Source organism: Glycine soja, chromosome 3 (assembly GCF_004193775.1).
Source record: "Glycine soja cultivar W05 chromosome 3, ASM419377v2, whole genome shotgun sequence".
In the NCBI taxonomy this organism is placed as follows: Eukaryota; Viridiplantae; Streptophyta; class Magnoliopsida; order Fabales; family Fabaceae; genus Glycine; species Glycine soja.
This window is the reverse complement of record NC_041004.1, coordinates 6,620,189-6,637,103: the sequence shown is the minus strand read 5'-3', so window position 1 is coordinate 6,637,103 and position 16,915 is coordinate 6,620,189. Positions and strand designations below refer to the sequence as shown.

The 16,915-nt window shown below is 38.4% G+C and overlaps 1 protein-coding gene across 1 annotated transcript; it reads right to left on the bottom strand.

Annotated features, from left to right (window-relative positions):
• Window positions 1-97: 97 nt before the first annotated feature.
• On the bottom strand, window positions 98-10,110 carry LOC114404882. The gene is made up of 4 exons (XM_028367619.1): window positions 9,933-10,110; window positions 514-671; window positions 255-347; window positions 98-172 (listed from the first exon to the last, which is right to left on the bottom strand). The coding sequence occupies exons 1-4, from the start codon at window positions 10,108-10,110 to the stop codon at window positions 98-100; spliced, it is 504 nt and encodes a 167-aa protein (XP_028223420.1).
• Window positions 10,111-16,915: the final 6,805 nt, after the last annotated feature.

Below are 16,915 nucleotides of genomic sequence, written 5' to 3'. Positions count from 1 at the left end.
CAAAATTTCGTTGAAAACAAAAATCCACGCCTCCAAACAACAAAAACTGGATACAAACTTAAACCAACAAAAACTGGATACAGAAAGAACACTGTACTTATCTAGGATCAGCTCCAGACAAGGATAGATAAAACCACCCAGTTGGCTTCACGAGTTCCACGGTCTTAATTTCCTAAAAATGTTCCCAAAGTCAACACCAAATAATTAAGCATAATCATCCTAATCAAACCCAAACCAATAAAATAAAAATTTACCTTCAAGTTGAGAAAACCATCACCGGCACAGATGGAAACTTTGCTCGGCGTGTAACTCTCGTCAAGCTTGAAAACCACGTAAAGCACAATCAACTGCCACAACAAAATGAAACCCCACATTACAATTCTTATTGATACTTTTATATGGTTAGCCAAGTGGACAAAATGACCCAATAATTTGATAAGAACCTTCGGACAATGCCACCACACTGATTAAGAACTTACTAAGAAGAGCAACAAACTAAGGTAGAGCTCATACCTTGTTAACTGGCAGCGTAGAAAGCTTTGAGCTTTGAGCACCCACGACTGTTCCAAGAGCAGTGTAGGGTTTTCTTCGACCCACAGTTCCAACAGCAGTGTAGGGTTTTCTTTGACTTTTCTTCGATAGGAGGCTCTGTGGGTTCCAGCGAGCAGTTTCTGACAATATTGAAATGAATGTGGGGCAATGTGGGTGTTGACCGAGCGGTTTCCGGCAGATTTCAGGTGGGAGGAGAAAGAGAAGAGAGAGTGCAGCAGGGTTTTCGAGCGCGCGAGTTGTGAAATTTCAACACGTTTTAACTTATTAACATAACAACATCAACATCGGTTTTTTAAGGATAACCGATGTTAGGATGAATCTGTTAACATCGGTTTTCTAAAAACCAATGTTAACTTCAACAAGGTAACATCGGTTTCTCAAAAAACCGATGTTCAGTTCAACTCCTTAACATCGGTTTTGTCAAAACCGATGTTAACACTATGAAGTTAACATCGATTTTTACAAAACCGATGCTAACATATTCATCTTAACATCATGTTAACATCGGTTATTTAAATAACCGATGTTAACATTAAGTAGTTAACATCGATTTTTATAAAACCGATGTTAAGTAACTCCATTTATTTACAAAAATGCCACTGCGCTTTCATTAACATCGGTTTTTGCAATAACCGATGTTAATTGACCGATGTAGAAAGCCTTTTTTTTAGTAGTGGGAAGAGAAGAACCCTCTGGGTTTTCTCATAGAAGGAATTGTAGCCAAGACAAGTTATAGATATAACGGTCTCGTTGGCATAACATAAAAAATAGATGCATAGCAGGCAACAAAACCAGAACATCAGTTGGAATCCTACCACAGGAAATCAGACCAAGGTAAATTTTGATGCATCTATAAGATTAGGAGTTGGTACAGGTTTGGGAGCTGTGTGCAGGGACAATGCTGGTAACCATTTGGCTTCAGCCTGCCTCTTTATTTTGTATTGCTACGATCCTCTTATTGAAGAAGTGATAACATTCAGGTGGGATATTAAGACGCTGGGGCACATGTGTTTTTCAAACACCACATTTGAGACTAATAGTTAACTTCTGCAAATGGCATGGAAGAATCATAGAAGACAAGATTTTGTTGGATTTTATATTCTAGCTATAACCTTTGTAATCGCTCTTTTGATGGCTAATAATCATATTTATTATTAGAATATATGTTACAATTATTGTATTTATCCCTTTTATGATAATTTGATGTAATGTTTGCCTATAAAAGGCCTCATGTTATTCAGAATAAAATTATCCACTCTTCATATCTCTACTTTCTCTTTATTCTATAGTGGTATCAAGAGCTAGGTTAAGAGAAAGGCAGCAATCCAAGGGACTAAGAGAGATAGTAGTCCAAAAGTGTGAGAAAAAAAAGGGAGAGAAAGAGAGAAGAAAATAATTGTCCCACCAATGTCTTTTGAAAATTTTGTTCAACCGACCATTCCACGTTTTGATGGTCACTATGATCATTGGAGCATGTTGATGGAGAATCTCTAGTGATCCAAGGAGTTCTAGCTGGTTGTTGTAGATGGTGTGGCAACACCAAGTGATGACGTAGCTCTTATAGAGGCACAACAAAAAGAGTATGAAGTGATGAAATTGAAAGACTTAAAAGCCAAAAATTATTTGTTTCAAGCCATTGATCGTTCTATCCTTGAAACTATTCTTTGCAAAGATACTTCCAAGGACATTTGGGATTCAATGAAGAAAAAATATCAAGGCTCCTCACGAGTGAAACATGCTCAACTTCAAGTGTTGAGAAGAGACTTTGAAGTCCTTCAAATGAAAGAAGGTGAGTCAGTAACTGATTATTGTTCAAGAACCATGGGTATGCTAACAACATGCGATTTCATGGTGAGGAAATGACTGACAGAGCCATTGTAGAAAAAATTCTACGCTCATTAACACCAAAATTTGATTATGTTGTATGCTCAATTGAAGAGTCAAATGATATTGATGATCTTTCTCTTGATGAGCTTCAAAGTTCTTTATTAGTGCATGAACAAAAGATGAACAAAAGATCAACAATGGAGGAGCACGCATTAAAGGCGTCTACCAATAGTACTCATTCCATCAACTCTAGAGGAAGGGGTAGAGGTAGAGGTAGAGGAAGAGGGCGTGGAGAATGAGGAAATAGAGATTTCAAAAATAATTTTAAAGACAATAATGATCAATCTCAAGGCAATGGTAGAGGAGGAGATCATTATAAATCAAAGGTACAATGTTATAGATGTCATAAATTTGGTCATTATGCCTCTAATTGTTATACAAGATTGCCTAATCTTAAGGAAAAAGGGGAAAGCTCAAATTTTATCAAGGAGAAAGAAGTGGAAAGCTTATTGATGGCTGTTGAAGATGCAAAAGACAGTGAGGCAGAAATCTGGTATGTAGACACTGGTTGTAGTAATCACATGAGTGGAAGTAAGTCCTCTTTCTCATATTTAAATAAAGATTTTCATTCCACTGTTAGCTTTGGTGATTGTTCTATCGTAAAAGTGATGGGAAAAGGTGATATTAGAATGAAAACCAAGAATGGTTTTGTAGAAACAATTTCTAATGTGCTCTATGTCCCTAACTTGAAAAACAACTTGTTAAGTGCTGGTCAATTGCAAGAAAAAGGTTATGAAATTTTTATTAGCAAAGGTACTTGTGAAATTTTTGATCCTGTTCGAGGTGTCATTGCAGTTATAAAAAAGAATTCAAACAGGTTATTCCCACTAAAAATTGAAAGCATTCATTCTAGTTTAATGGCCAAAGATACTGTTTCTACTTGGTTGTGGCATTATCGTTATGGTCATTTGAGTTTTAGTGGATTGAATACCCTTAAACAAAAAAACACGGTGATAGGCCTTCCTCAAATTACTGGTCCCTCTCAAGTTTGTGAAGAATGTGTTGTTAGCAAACAACATTGAGTCTCTTTGAACAGACCATGGTGGAGAGTATTGCTCAAATGAATTTTCTACTTTCTGTGTAAATCATGTTATCCGAAAAGAGTTGACAACAGCATATACACCACAACAAAATGGTGTGTCTCAGAGAGGAAAAATAGAACCATTCTCAACATGGTACAGTGCCTCATGACTAAGAGTGACATTTCAAAAGAATTTTGGCCTGAAGCTGTTAATTGGAGCGTACACATTCTAAATAGAAGTCCTACATTTTTCTGTGAAAAATATGACACCAGAGGAGGCATGAAGCGAAAGAAAACCAACAGTGGATCACTTAAGGATATTTGGATGCATTGCTTATACCCATAATCCAGATAAGAAAAGATAAAACCTTGATGATAAAGGTGAAAAATGTATCTTTCTTGGTGTTAGTGATCAGTCAAAAGCGTATAAATTGTATAATCCTACCACTAAAAAGATCATTATTAGTCGTGATGTTGTTTTTGATGAATAAAGCTTTTGAAAATAACCTAGATGAAACAAAGCAAATTCTTGCAAACTTTGATGAAGATAATGAAGATGAAGAGTTGTAGACAAGCGAGCTAGAAGAACAACAAATTCCAGCAATCATAGTTGAAGATGAAAGACCTCAACGAGCAAGAAGAAGACCTACATGGATGTCTGATTATGAAGTAACAGAAATTGAAGATCCGATTACTCATTTTGCTTTGTTTTCAGATTGTGACCCTACAACCTTTGAAAGTGTTGTCAAAGAAGAAAAATGGAGAAAAGCGATGGATGATGAAATTGATTCCATTCAAAGAAATAATACTTGGGAGTTGTGTGATCTTCCAAATGGACATAATACCATACGAGTGAAATGGGTTTTCAAAACAAAACTGAAAGAAAATGGTGAAGTGGATAAATATAAGGCATGCTTGGTGGCCAAGGGTTACAAGCAATAGTATGGGGTTAATTACACAAAAGTGTTTTCACCAGTTGGAAGACATGATACAATCAGGTTAGTAGTTGCACTAGCAGCACAAAATGCATGGCCTATATTTCAACTAGATGTAAAGTCAACATTCTTACATGGTTATTTGGAGGAACATGTATTTATTGATCAACCCCCAGGTTATGTGAAAATTGGAAATGAGCACAAAGTTTACAGATTAAAAAAGGCTCTTTATGGACTAAAACAAGCCCCTCGAGCTTGCTATAGTCGCATTGAGTCTTATTTCATAAAAGTTGGTTTTACAAAATGCCCCTATGAGCATTCATTGTTTATTAAATTTGAAAAAGGAAAAATGCTCATAGTATGCTTATATGTTGATGATCTTATATTTACTGGAAATTGTTCTCTCATGTTTGATGAATTCAATAAGTCTATGATGAATGAGTTTGAAATGACTGATCTTGGCATGATATTACTTTCTGGGTATAGAAATAGTGCAATCAAATGTTGGAATTTTTCTTTCTCAAAAGAAATATGTGAGAGATATTTTGGACAGATTTCATATGCATGATTGCAATTCTGTAAACACTCCAGTTGAGTGTGGTTTGAAGTTGCACAAAGATCCTAAAGGGAAGAAAATAAACAATACACTTTATAAACAGATTGTGGAAAGCTTAATGTATCTAACTGCAACTAGGCCTAATATAATGTATTTTGTAAATTTGATTATTAGGTACATCGAGAATCCTACAAAAATGTATTTTCTTGTTGCTAAAAGAATCCTTCGCTACTTGCAAGGAACAAGAGAATTTGAGTTGTTTTATAAAAGAGGTGAAAAGTTTAATATATTGGGATTCACTGATAGTGATTATGCTGGAGATTCAGATGATAGAAAAAGTACTTTTGGCTATGTTTTTATGATGGGGTCAACAACGATCTGTTGTTCATCACGGAAGCAGCCTATTATCACTTTATCCATAACAGAAGCAGAATTTGTAGCAGCTTCAGCATGTGCTTGCCAAGAAATTTGGCTAAGGAATATTCTTGAAGAAGTTCACTTCAAGCAACAAGGTCCAACTCTCATCTATCGTGATAATAGTTCAACCATAAAGTTGTCAAAGAATCCTATTATGCATGAAAGAAGCAAGCACATACATGTGAGATTTCATTTTTTAAGGGACCTATCAAATGAAGGAATTATTGATCTTATCTACTGCAAGAGTGAAGAGCAAATTGCTGACATCATGACCAAACCATTGAAGTTGTCTGCATTTCAGAAGCAAAGGAATTTGCTTGGAGTCTGCATGTTTAATGAATCTCATTAAACTGATAGTTTGCAAACTTTTTGTTTAAGGGAGGGTTTGTTGGCTTTTTATATTCTATAACCTTTGTAATCGCTCTTTTAATGGCTAATAATCATATTTATTATTAGAATATATGTTACAACTGTTGGGTTTCTCTCTTTTATAATAATTTGATATAATGTTTGCCTACAAAAGGCCTCATATTATTCGGAATAAAATTATCCACTCTTCATATCTCTACTTTCTCTTTATTCTACAGATTTGTCTTACCAGACAGAAATTCTAAAGGATTGTGAAGCTCTTATGAACAGAAGGAGAAATATGCCTTTAGTTTCACAAAGAGGAAAGGGAATTTAGTGGCTGATAAATTAGCTATGTTAGCTTTTAATTTTGTTGAAATGTACTGGCTCAAGGACGCTCCTCACTAGATTTTGGCTCTTTTAGAATCAAATGTTATTGCCTTTGGCAACCTTGCTTTAGTTCAATAATAGGAAATATTTATTTAACCTAAATTTTTTTTATATTGTTTTATAAACACTAAATTGCCATAATTAGTCTTGCTCTGCTAATCTGCCATGTATATTAACTCTCTTTCCATCTTCTAAATATTTCCATTTCTATAAAATGCTTTAAATGTGACCTCTGAATAATAAAAGTAACGAGGACAAAAATTAGAAATGACGGTTGATTAATTTGGTTGATAGCCAATTTAAAATTTGTACAATTACGGTACTATCTTGTACATAAACATTTGAAGTATTAAAAAATGTTGAGTGTTAGATGAAGAAATGTGAGAAGGCAGAAGTGCCTCTGCCCAACGTTTCACGAAGATGTTTATCTCTTTAGTAGCAATCTTCACTTTTCCCCTTCATACATGTTATGAATTTCATAGATGTTATTTTTTAAGAGACAATTAAAATGATTAAAGAATAACAAATGGATAATTCATACAAAGTTGCTTTATACAGTGGACTATCTAAATCGGCTATAGCAGGTTATAGCAAACAAATAAATCTGTTGAACCAGTAACCAACTAATATATGTGTAATATCCCCCCTCGTGTCGTGGGTTGGAAAAGAGCAATCAATCCCAACTTGAAAACAAATTTCTGAAAATGCTTGGGACGTAAACTTTTGGTGTAGAGGTCTTCAGTTTGGTCAGTGGTGTATAAAGGTAGCAGTGGCATTAATCCAGCCATACATTTCTCACGGGTAACATGAAAATAATCTCGAGATGCTTGGTCCTCTCTTGAAAAATGGGTTTGGTTGCGATGTGCAAGGCACTTTGATTATTGCATCAGATCACCGACTGTTTGGAAAAGTGATGGAGAGATCTTGAAGAAGAAAAAGCAACAATTGCCGCTCACAAGTAGCTGAGCTAAGGCTCAATATTCTGCCTTGGATGAGGACTTTGCCACTGTTGGATGCTTCTTGGATTTCCAACAAACCAGTGACCGAGTCTCCCAAAAAGAAACAATAACCAGTCATAGAATGATTAGTATCGAGACTTCCACCCCAATCTGTGTCACTAAAATCAGGGAGTTGTATTATAGATGACACGGGAAATTAAGAAAAGTCCTTTCGCTTGGATTCCCTTTCAAATACCAAAGTACGCTTGGGATGCTTGATAATGACTCACTGTTGGGAGGGATGAAAATTGACTAAGTTGTTGGTCAGCATGGGATATATCTGGGCGTGTGAAAGTCTGGTATAGGAGGCGACATCTTGGCGAAGTCTGAAGGTAGGTTTAGAAGGGGTGCTTGCAGGTTTGACACTGAGAACACCAACATCAATTAAGATATCGAGACAATATTGGCCTTGGCATAAAGACACACCTCTTGGTGAGTGAGAAACTTCAAAACCAAGAAAGAACTTAAGAATGACCAAATTGATTATCTAAAATCTGCTTGAACAAAGTTATATCCATAGAATTTCCAACAATGACTATGTCATCTACATACACGAGTAGTAAGGGAATCAAGTGTGTGATGGATAAAAAAGGAGTGATCAACTATAGAATGTTGAAATCCAAGTTGGAGAAGCAAGAAATTCAACTTCTCATACCATTTGCGGCTAGCTAGTTTAAGTCCATAGTGTTACATAACAAGCTTGCAAACCTTATTCTTTCCTGGCACTTGAGGCACTTGCACATACACATCTTCTTTTAGATCCCCATGGAGAAATGCGTTATTGACATCCAATTGGTGAATGAACCAGTTGTTGATAGATGCCAAAGCCAAAAGGTCGAACTCGGATTATGGTTAACTTTGCCATTGGAGAGAAAGTATTAAAGTAATCACACCCTTAATTTGGTTGTAATTAACCTTTGGCCACCAACCGAGCCTTGAACCTAGCTCTCAATAGATCCATCCGTTTTCCTCTTAATTTTGTACACCCATTGGTGGCCAATGGGCACAACATTGGCAGCGACGGATCCTAGAATGCATTAAAGGGGGCGGGGGTTCGATTTTTTTTTGCATAATTATTTAACTTTTAATAAATAATTAACTGATAAATAAAAGGCTTAAATATGTTTTTGGTCCTTGATAAATACCCATTTTTTGCGTTTGGTCCTTAATAAATTTTTCCTTCAGATCAAGTCCTTAATATTTGAAAAATTTTGTTTCAAGTCCCTACCGTTAGTCCGAAATCGTTATCTGCATATGTGGTCGTTAATCGACCATGCAAGCATGCCATGCATGGAATCACGTGTGATTTTTGTCTGATTGGAATTACACGTGGAAAAAAAAGTAAAAAAATGACATCGTTTTGCATGTTAAAAAATTTTCTTTTTTTTCTTTCTTTTCCCAATCTGCTACCCCTTTCTCTGTTGAGCCTAAACCCTAATATGTTCCTACTCATTGCCACCCTTTTGGTCCTTTTCACCTTCACAACCGCTTTTGCCATCACAATCGCCACTGGCCACAAAAACTTTCACTATGACACAACCACCACCGCAATAGTATGCAAACGTCCCAAACCCCAACAACTTCCAATATCAACCAGAGCGACAATATGCAAATATTCCATTCAAAATGCTTGCCTCATCCTGGACTGAAATTGGTTGATTCAGATCACTCTCTGGCTGGAATAATTTGATTACTTCCCTAAGAGTGTTCACAAAGTAGTATTTGGATTGTTGAGCCAATCACTATTGATATACTTTATCATTAGAGCTACTTTTTCCCATACTAATTTCCTTATCCAACAACTTCTGTTGAACAAAGTGGCAATCAAATTCTATGTGTTTGGTTCTTTCATGGAATATTGGATTAAGAGCAATATGAAGTTCTGCCTGATTATCACAATGTAGTTGCATATGCTGAACTTCTTAAAATTTAAGTTCTTTGAGGAGTTTTTTGACCCACATCAGTTCAGAAGTGGCTGAAGCCATGACCCTATATTGAGCTTCTGCACTACATTTTGTTTCTTTTCAAAGAGATCAGATTTCCTCCTATGAATACATAGTATCTAGTAGTAGAGCACGAGCCTGTAGGATAGCTTGCCTAGTCAACATCACAATAAATATGTCTTTCATTTGTTGCTTCTATGATTTCAATTGAAACATTGTCCTCAAGTTGAATGGTTACTAAAACTGTAGCACATAATGAACAAGATATATGTAGGGCAATTTGCATTGAGCTGAAATCGGTTGTACCCTCTTGAGGTGCCTCTTGACGGTAATGGGATAATAGGTTCCTCCCTTAACCTGTTTATATATAGCAGTGGCTCATAAGTTGATGATAGCAGGGGTCATTGCCAACAACATAAGCCTTGGCAATAAGGCAAATTGTGCTTTCGGCATAAATTATATAGTGATAAATTATATAGTCAAGGGCAGACTTAATTCAATGGCCAAGGGCAACATAAATTATATAGTCATGTCCTGCCAAAGTAGTCATCTCTACACATAGACCGTTGGTGCCTGAAAACATTGCAAAATCTGATGATAAGGGTATTCCTTATCGCACTTTTTCCTGTGATGCATATGAAATACTCTTCCTTTCAGCCTCAGTTGCTGCTAGTTTTGCTCCAAAACACTCATTATCTTTTGTTATTAATAACATCTTTTATAGATCAGATAAATGATTAAAGATATAATTTTGATATCAAGCTGGTTAAAAAATAAACTTGTAACTTGAGTCGCATAGCATCTCAAATTAAAGAAAAAAATAATGAAAGTGGAAAACACACACACACACACACACACACTATTCTTCAAGAAGCCTCAGTTCACCCTCAACTGCAACCATTGCAGAATCTGCCATCTCTGCATTCCTTAGAGCCATATCAGTTGCAGCTTTTATTTCCTCAATTGCTTTAAGGTTTGCCTCCACCTTTCTGTCCACTTCATTCCTCCTTTTGTTGATTGGTTGAACCTGACCCATTGCCGTTGTTTCTGTTCTGTCAATCATGTCTTCATCTTCATCTCCTCAATGGATCTTTGTTCTGATGCTTTTGCACCCTCAACTTACTTTAGGTAAAGCTTTAGTTTTTTCTCTAGTTCTTCTGCCGCTGCTTTGGATTTTTCAGCTTCTTGCTTCAGCTCTTGTGTTTTGGATCTCATTTCTTCCTCTTCCCTTCTTGCGGTTTCTGTCTCGAATGAAAGCTACTTGATCTTCAATTCTATCTCAATAATTTTACCAGATTCTTTTCCTAAAGTGTTTTCGTAGCTTCTTTGATCTCCAAAGTTATTCGTCTCACGGAATCCATCCTAGAAGCATGTGCTTGTTTCATTTGCTGTTGGAGAACTTGAATCTCTTCACTTGCTGCTTTCCCAAAGTCAAGAGCTCTTTGGCCAGATATCAGTTGAAGAACAAGAATTCCAAACACAAACATATCTGTTTTCTTAGAAGATTGACCTGTAGAGAGATACTCAGGGGCTATGTGCCCCACAGTGCCTCTCACTGCTGTTGTCACATGTGAATCCCTGTGGTCTAATAGCTTTGCCAACCCAAAATCTCCCACCACAGCCTCACAATAATCATCAAGCAATATATTTGCTGCCTTCACATCCCTATGAATAATCTTTGGATCACACTTTTCGTGCAAATATAACAATCCTCTTCTAGCTCCTAAAGCTATTCTTTTCCTTATTGGCTAGTCCAAAGGTGGCTTGGCTATATCATGAAAAGATAAATGAATATCCCTTCTTCGTAAACTAAAGGCTTTATAGGGAAACTCAAAACATTTCTTTTACTTAGGTTTTATGGAAATTAGAAGTGCATCCAAGTTTGGGATGTGTATTAAAAAGTTTCATGTGTATGACAGCAAACCCAAGATGGATACATATACAAGCTAACATGCAATTTGGTCCTAGAGAGTGATTGTTTTTGGTCCCTGAAAGATTTTGTTTAGATAATGAAATTCTGATACCAATGACAGATGTCGTACCGGATGTCACGACATCACGCTTCAGAACATGCAGATTGTATTTGACTGTATGAACAGATTAAACAAGTAAATAACACAAGAGAATTGTTAACCCAGTTCGGTGCAACCTCACCTACATCTGGGGGCTACCAAGCCAGGGAGGAAATCCACTAAAATAGTGTTAGTTCAAGGTCTAACAGCCACTATTTACAACCTTCTCACCTAACCACTACCCGTGCAACCTCTACCTAAGAGCCACTCTTAGATATGAGAACCCCTCTCACTCCCTCTCAATCACTCTCCCGTGTTTACAATTAAATCAAATACACACCAGAGATTGCTCTCTGAACAAAAGAGATCAACTCTACACACTCAGGTCCAACACTTGAAGTTAGGGTAACATCAAGGTGGCTCACAAAACACTCAAGTCCCAAAACTCACAAAATAACTCTTCAATCCCGGACTTGGTAGAAAACTCGTGCAGCCTTCATGTTTATATAGCAGTGTGCGTATCTGGGCTGCAACAACTTGTGCTGGATGAGATCTATCATTCTTCTGAAAAAATCTACACTTAAAGATCTAAAAGATACAGTTTGATCTTTTAGTTTTTATCTTTAATCTTTATTCCCTGAACGAACTCTTCTAGTTTGTAATTCGAACTTTAATTATCTTTTAATTCGTTCCTAAAGATAGATCATCTTATCTGCTGCTAACTGCACAATAATCTGTTAAAGATATAACAGATTTATGTGTCCAGTATTTTCGGGCAGGATGTCCTGGACATTGTATCCGACATCGTGGATCCTGCATTGTGCATTGTGCAGCAACTCCAGTATTTTCGGGCAGGATGTCCTGGACATTGTATCCGACATCGTGAATCCTGCAGCTTCAATTCATCATTTGACATTTCATCTTGCCTTGTGCATTGTGCAGCCCGATCTGATTCCTTGACATAACGTTGGACATCATGTGCAGCAACTCCAGCTTTCCTTCATTGTCTAAGTGCTTATGTTTTAACAAAATTTTAGCCAATCTTTTAAAGCTCAGTAAAGCTAAGCACTAACAATCTCCCCCTTTGGCAAATTTTGTCTAAAACATACTTAGACACTTCCTGAGCAGGTACGAGCAGTTATGCAAGTGGAATCAGCAACTTACATTATCAGAGTAATCAAGCACAACGGTATCTGTAGTGGTGACAGCAAATTTCTGCAAGTTGCAAGTTGTTTCCAGGATGTCAAGACATCTCACGTGACATCAGCTTTCTGCTCCCCCTGTCTCCATGCTCCTACTGCAGCATCTTCTATCAGCTACTAGTCTTTTCCAGGATGTCAAGACATCTCTTGTGACATCAGTCATTATCAGCAGCAGCAGTCTCCCCCTCAAAATCATATACATACAACTCCCCCTCAAAATCATGAATCATGCATACATCGTATCCTACTGCCATACATCGTGTCAATCATGCATAATACTACTATTGCATACATAGTATCCTACTACTCAAAATCATAAATCATGCATAATACATAACACTATTACTCCCCCTTTTTAGACAGAATTTGACAAAAGTAGAATGCATGAACTTAAGGTGCAAATATTACAGACCAATAGTAATCCATTGTTCAAAGGGACATGCCCCTATAGCTAGTAAAAAGCAAAAAAATAAAGGTCTGATGGTCATGGGGTGGCTTCAGAATCATCATCATCTGATTCAGTATCCTCTGCTGCTTCTTCCTCTTCCTCAGCTGCTTCTTCTTCTTCCTCAGCTGCTTCACCATCATCAATGCCACTGTCTGAGAGTCTCTTGATCAGGCGTTCCAGCTCCATCTTCTTCTCTGTGGTGGCTTTGATGGTTGCTTCTAGCACCTTGCATGTGTCCTTGAGTTCAGCAATCAAAGCATCCTTGGACACAGCACCTGAAGCAGCAGCTTTCCCTGATGTCGAGACAATGTCTGGGACATGTGTCCCCTCAAACAGTTTGTAATGCAGGGATAGAGGAGATTCTCTCTTCATCACAGAGTCAGTGTAGTTTAAAATATTGGGATGTTGACTCAACATAATGCCACACAATACAGTTGGGAAGGCAATGGGTAATTTGACAGCAAAAGATTCTGAATGCTTAACAGTTTGATCAAAAATATAGTTTCCAAAATTAAATTTGGACTTGGTTCCAACAGCATACAGAAATTTACCCAAACCTGTGGCAACAGTGGAAGTATGATTGGTGGGTACCCAGTTTGCAGCGCCAATCCTGTGCAGAATTGCATACTTCACACTTAGCTTCCCTGCAGAAAGCTTCCCTTTCTTTGGCCAATGCTGGACTTGTTTGGCAGTGATTTCCTTGGCAATTCGATGCTCAGACACAGCAATATCCACCACTCCTTCAGTTTGTCTGCCCAGGTATTTGTTGATTACAGCAGGGGAGAATCTAACACACTTTCCTCTGACAAACACTTTCTGATACTCATCACTCTTTCTGTTTGTTATGTCAGAGGGAATGTTGACAATGAATTCCCTGACTAGACTTTCATAGCAATCTCCCAACTTGGTGACAGTCTTCAGCAGTCCAGCAGCCGTGATGAGGTCCATGATCTCCTTGCAATCCAAGGCATCCCTTCCCAGTTCTCTTTCTAAGGCAAGTCTGCGTTGATATACAAATTTCCACCTTTCAACATTGCCAATGGAGTGGAAGGAGATGTTGTCCAATGGTGCATCAGGGACATTTCCAGGCACCTTTTTCCCTGATGTCTTGGCCCTCTTGATGTCGGGAACATCTAGTTCGACATCATCATCAGAATCAAATGAGGAAATTTCTTTCCTCTTCTTGGAAGGGATTGCAACTTTGCTCCGTCTGGATGTGGTAGGAGTGATTGAAGTGCTCTTCTTCTGTGCCATAGTCTTGATTCGTCCAGACCTCTTAATGGGGGTTTTTCCTTTTCGGCTTTGTAATCTTTCTGCAATGCCAGGTGCCAGCTTGTTGGCAATGGGTTCCTCATCAGATTCTACTTCTTCTAGGTCAATGAGGTCACCTGGAGCAGGTTCTGGTGCCCTTGGTGCAGGGGTCTCCTCTGTGGCTTGATCCTCTTCCTCTGTTGAGTCCTCTTTGCTGGGTGAAGAGAGGACTTCAGCATTTGGGGAGGAAGATGTTGGAACATCTTTATCAGCATCAGGGACAGAAACATTAGGGGTGGAAGATGTTGGAACATCTTCATCAGCATCAGGGACAGAAGCATTTTTCAAAATGTTACTCACAATACTGCGGATCTTCTTATCCATCTCTGTGTCTACTTCCCTAGGACTTGTTGCAAGGCTAGGGTTTTCATAAATCTTCACTCCCTGTTGTCGTTTGGGGACCAGTTTTTCAGGAACAGGGGCTGAACCAGGAATCATTTGTATGGGCTGGATATTGAATTCAGGTCGTTCCTGGTTTGATGGTGCTTTGGTGGATGATGGAGATGATGGTACAGAGGGTGAACCAGGAGCTGAAGTTTCTTTTGGTGAGGTAGCCATGGAAAAGCAGAGCGTTTGGAATGATTTCGTAAATCTCTGAGAGCTGTTGGGGAATGCTGAAAACGAGATTACTACGAAAATATAAGTTTGAATGAGGAATGTAGAGGGACGTGTGAAGCAACGGTCGAATTTGTTTTGGCTCAGTAGTGAACGTGCTATTAATGTTAAGTGAGACGTTTGAGCACGTTCAGATAGCAGTAGCTGCTATAATTCCTCTAGCAGACAAATGCCCAGCTTGCCCCTCAGTTTTTCAAACTGTTTTGCATCCAATGCCTTTGTGAAAATATCTGCTATTTGTTCCTCAGTGTCAACATGCTCCAGTGTGATAACTTTATCATCAACAAGCTCTCTAATATAGTGATGTCTAATGTCAATGTGCTTGGTTCTGCTGTGTTGAACAGGATTTTTAGAAATATTAATAGCACTCAAGTTGTCACAGTACAATGTCATGACATCTTGTTCGACATTGTACTCCTTGAGCATCTGCTTCATCCAAACTAGTTGTGAACAGCTGCTTCCTGCTGCAATATACTCTGCTTCTGCAGTGGATAGGGACACACAGTTCTGCTTCTTGCTGAACCATGAAATAAGATTGGTTCCCAAATAGAAACATCCACCAGAAGTGCTTTTTCTGTCATCTGCACTTCCAGCCCAATCAGCATCACAATACCCAACCAGCATTGAACCTGAGCAATGACAGTACATAATCCCATAGTCACTGGTGCCATTTACATATTTCAGAATTCTCTTTACTTGATTCAAGTGACTTATCTTGGGATTGGCTTGATATCTTGCACAAACACCTACTGCATAGGTGATGTCAGGTCTGCTAGCTGTTAAATATAGTAAGCTTCCAATCATGCTTCTGTACAGACTTTGATCAACACTGGTGCCAGCTTCATCTTTTGACAGCTTCAAGTGAGTAGGTGCAGGTGTTCTTTTATGGCTGGCATTCTCCATCCCAAACTTCTTGACAATGTTCTTTGCATACTTGCTTTGTGATAGGAATATGGAGTCTTCCATCTGCTTCACTTGGAGTCCCAGAAAATAAGTCAGCTCTCCAACAAGACTCATCTCAAATTCAGATTGCATCTGTTGGACAAAATGTCGAAGCATCTCATTCGACATCCCTCCAAACACAATGTCATCAACATATATCTGTGCTATCATCAAGTTATCAGCATCTTGTTTGACAAAGAGAGTCTTGTCAATTCCTCCCTTCCTATACCCTTGCTGAGTAAGGAACTCTGTTAGCCTTTCATACCAAGCTCTTGGAGCTTGCTTCAATCCATAGAGAGCCTTCTTGAGCCTGTATACATGATCTGGATGAGTTGGATCTACAAATCCCTTTGGCTGCTCCACATAGGCTTCTTCACTCAGGTATTCATTCAGAAACGCGCTCTTCACATCCATTTGGTACAGCTTGAATTTGAGGATGCAAGCTACACCAAGCAACAATCTGATTGACTCAAGTCTAGCAACTGGGGCGAACGTTTCATCAAAGTCTACACCTTCAATCTGAGTGTAGCCTTGAGCAACAAGTCTGGCCTTGTTTCTGGTTATAACACCTTCTTCGTTGGTTTTGTTCTTGAAGATCCACTTGGTGCCAATCACATTAGTTCCCTCGGGTCTCGGAACTAGCTCCCAGACTTCATTCCTTTTGAATTGCTCCAATTCTTCTTGCATAGCATTGATCCAGAACTCATCAGTCAGTGCCTCTTTCACATTCTTGGGCTCAATTTTGGAGACAAAACATGAGTTGGAGACAATCTCAATCTCCCTTGATCTTGTAGTGACTCCTCTGTTTGGATCTCCTATAATCAGCTCCTTGGGGTGCATCTTCTGGATTCTAATGGAAGGTCTCTTGTCAGGTTGGTTGATGTTTGATTCATCTGTAGCAGAATTAGAGTTTTCTGCATTTTCTGCACTTTTAGCTGTATCTGCTACATTGTCTCCCGATGTTCTGACATCTTCTTCGACATCCTTCTTTCTTGCTGGAGTTAGATCATCAACAACCACATTGATGGATTCCATCACAGTTCTGGTTCTGGAATTGAATACTCTATATGCTCTGCTGTTTGTAGAGTATCCCAGGAATATTCCTGCATCACTCTTGGGATCCATCTTTCTCCTTTGCTCTCTATCTGCCAAAATGTAACATGGACTTCCAAAGATGTGGAAGTGCTTGACAGTTGGCTTCCTCCCTTTCCAGATTTCATACAGTGTGGTTGGAGTCCCTCTTCTAAGTGTGACTCTGTTGTGGATGTAGCATGCTGTGTTCATGGCTTCAGCCCAGAGATTATAGGGAAGTTCTTTGGCATGAAGCATGACCCTAGC

Excerpts from the sequence above, each read along its gene's own strand:
- LOC114404882 (XM_028367619.1), bottom strand. The coding sequence starts at position 10,110 with ATGATTGACAGAACAGAAACAACGGCAATGGGTCAGGTTCAACCAATC. Across the intron at positions 672-9,932 it reads TGCAATGGTTGCAGTTGAGG|AAACTGCTCGCTGGAACCCA; the intron begins GTGAACTGAGGC and ends CAATATTGTCAG. Across the intron at positions 173-254 it reads ATGGTTTTCTCAACTTGAAG|GAAATTAAGACCGTGGAACT; the intron begins GTAAATTTTTAT and ends GAACATTTTTAG.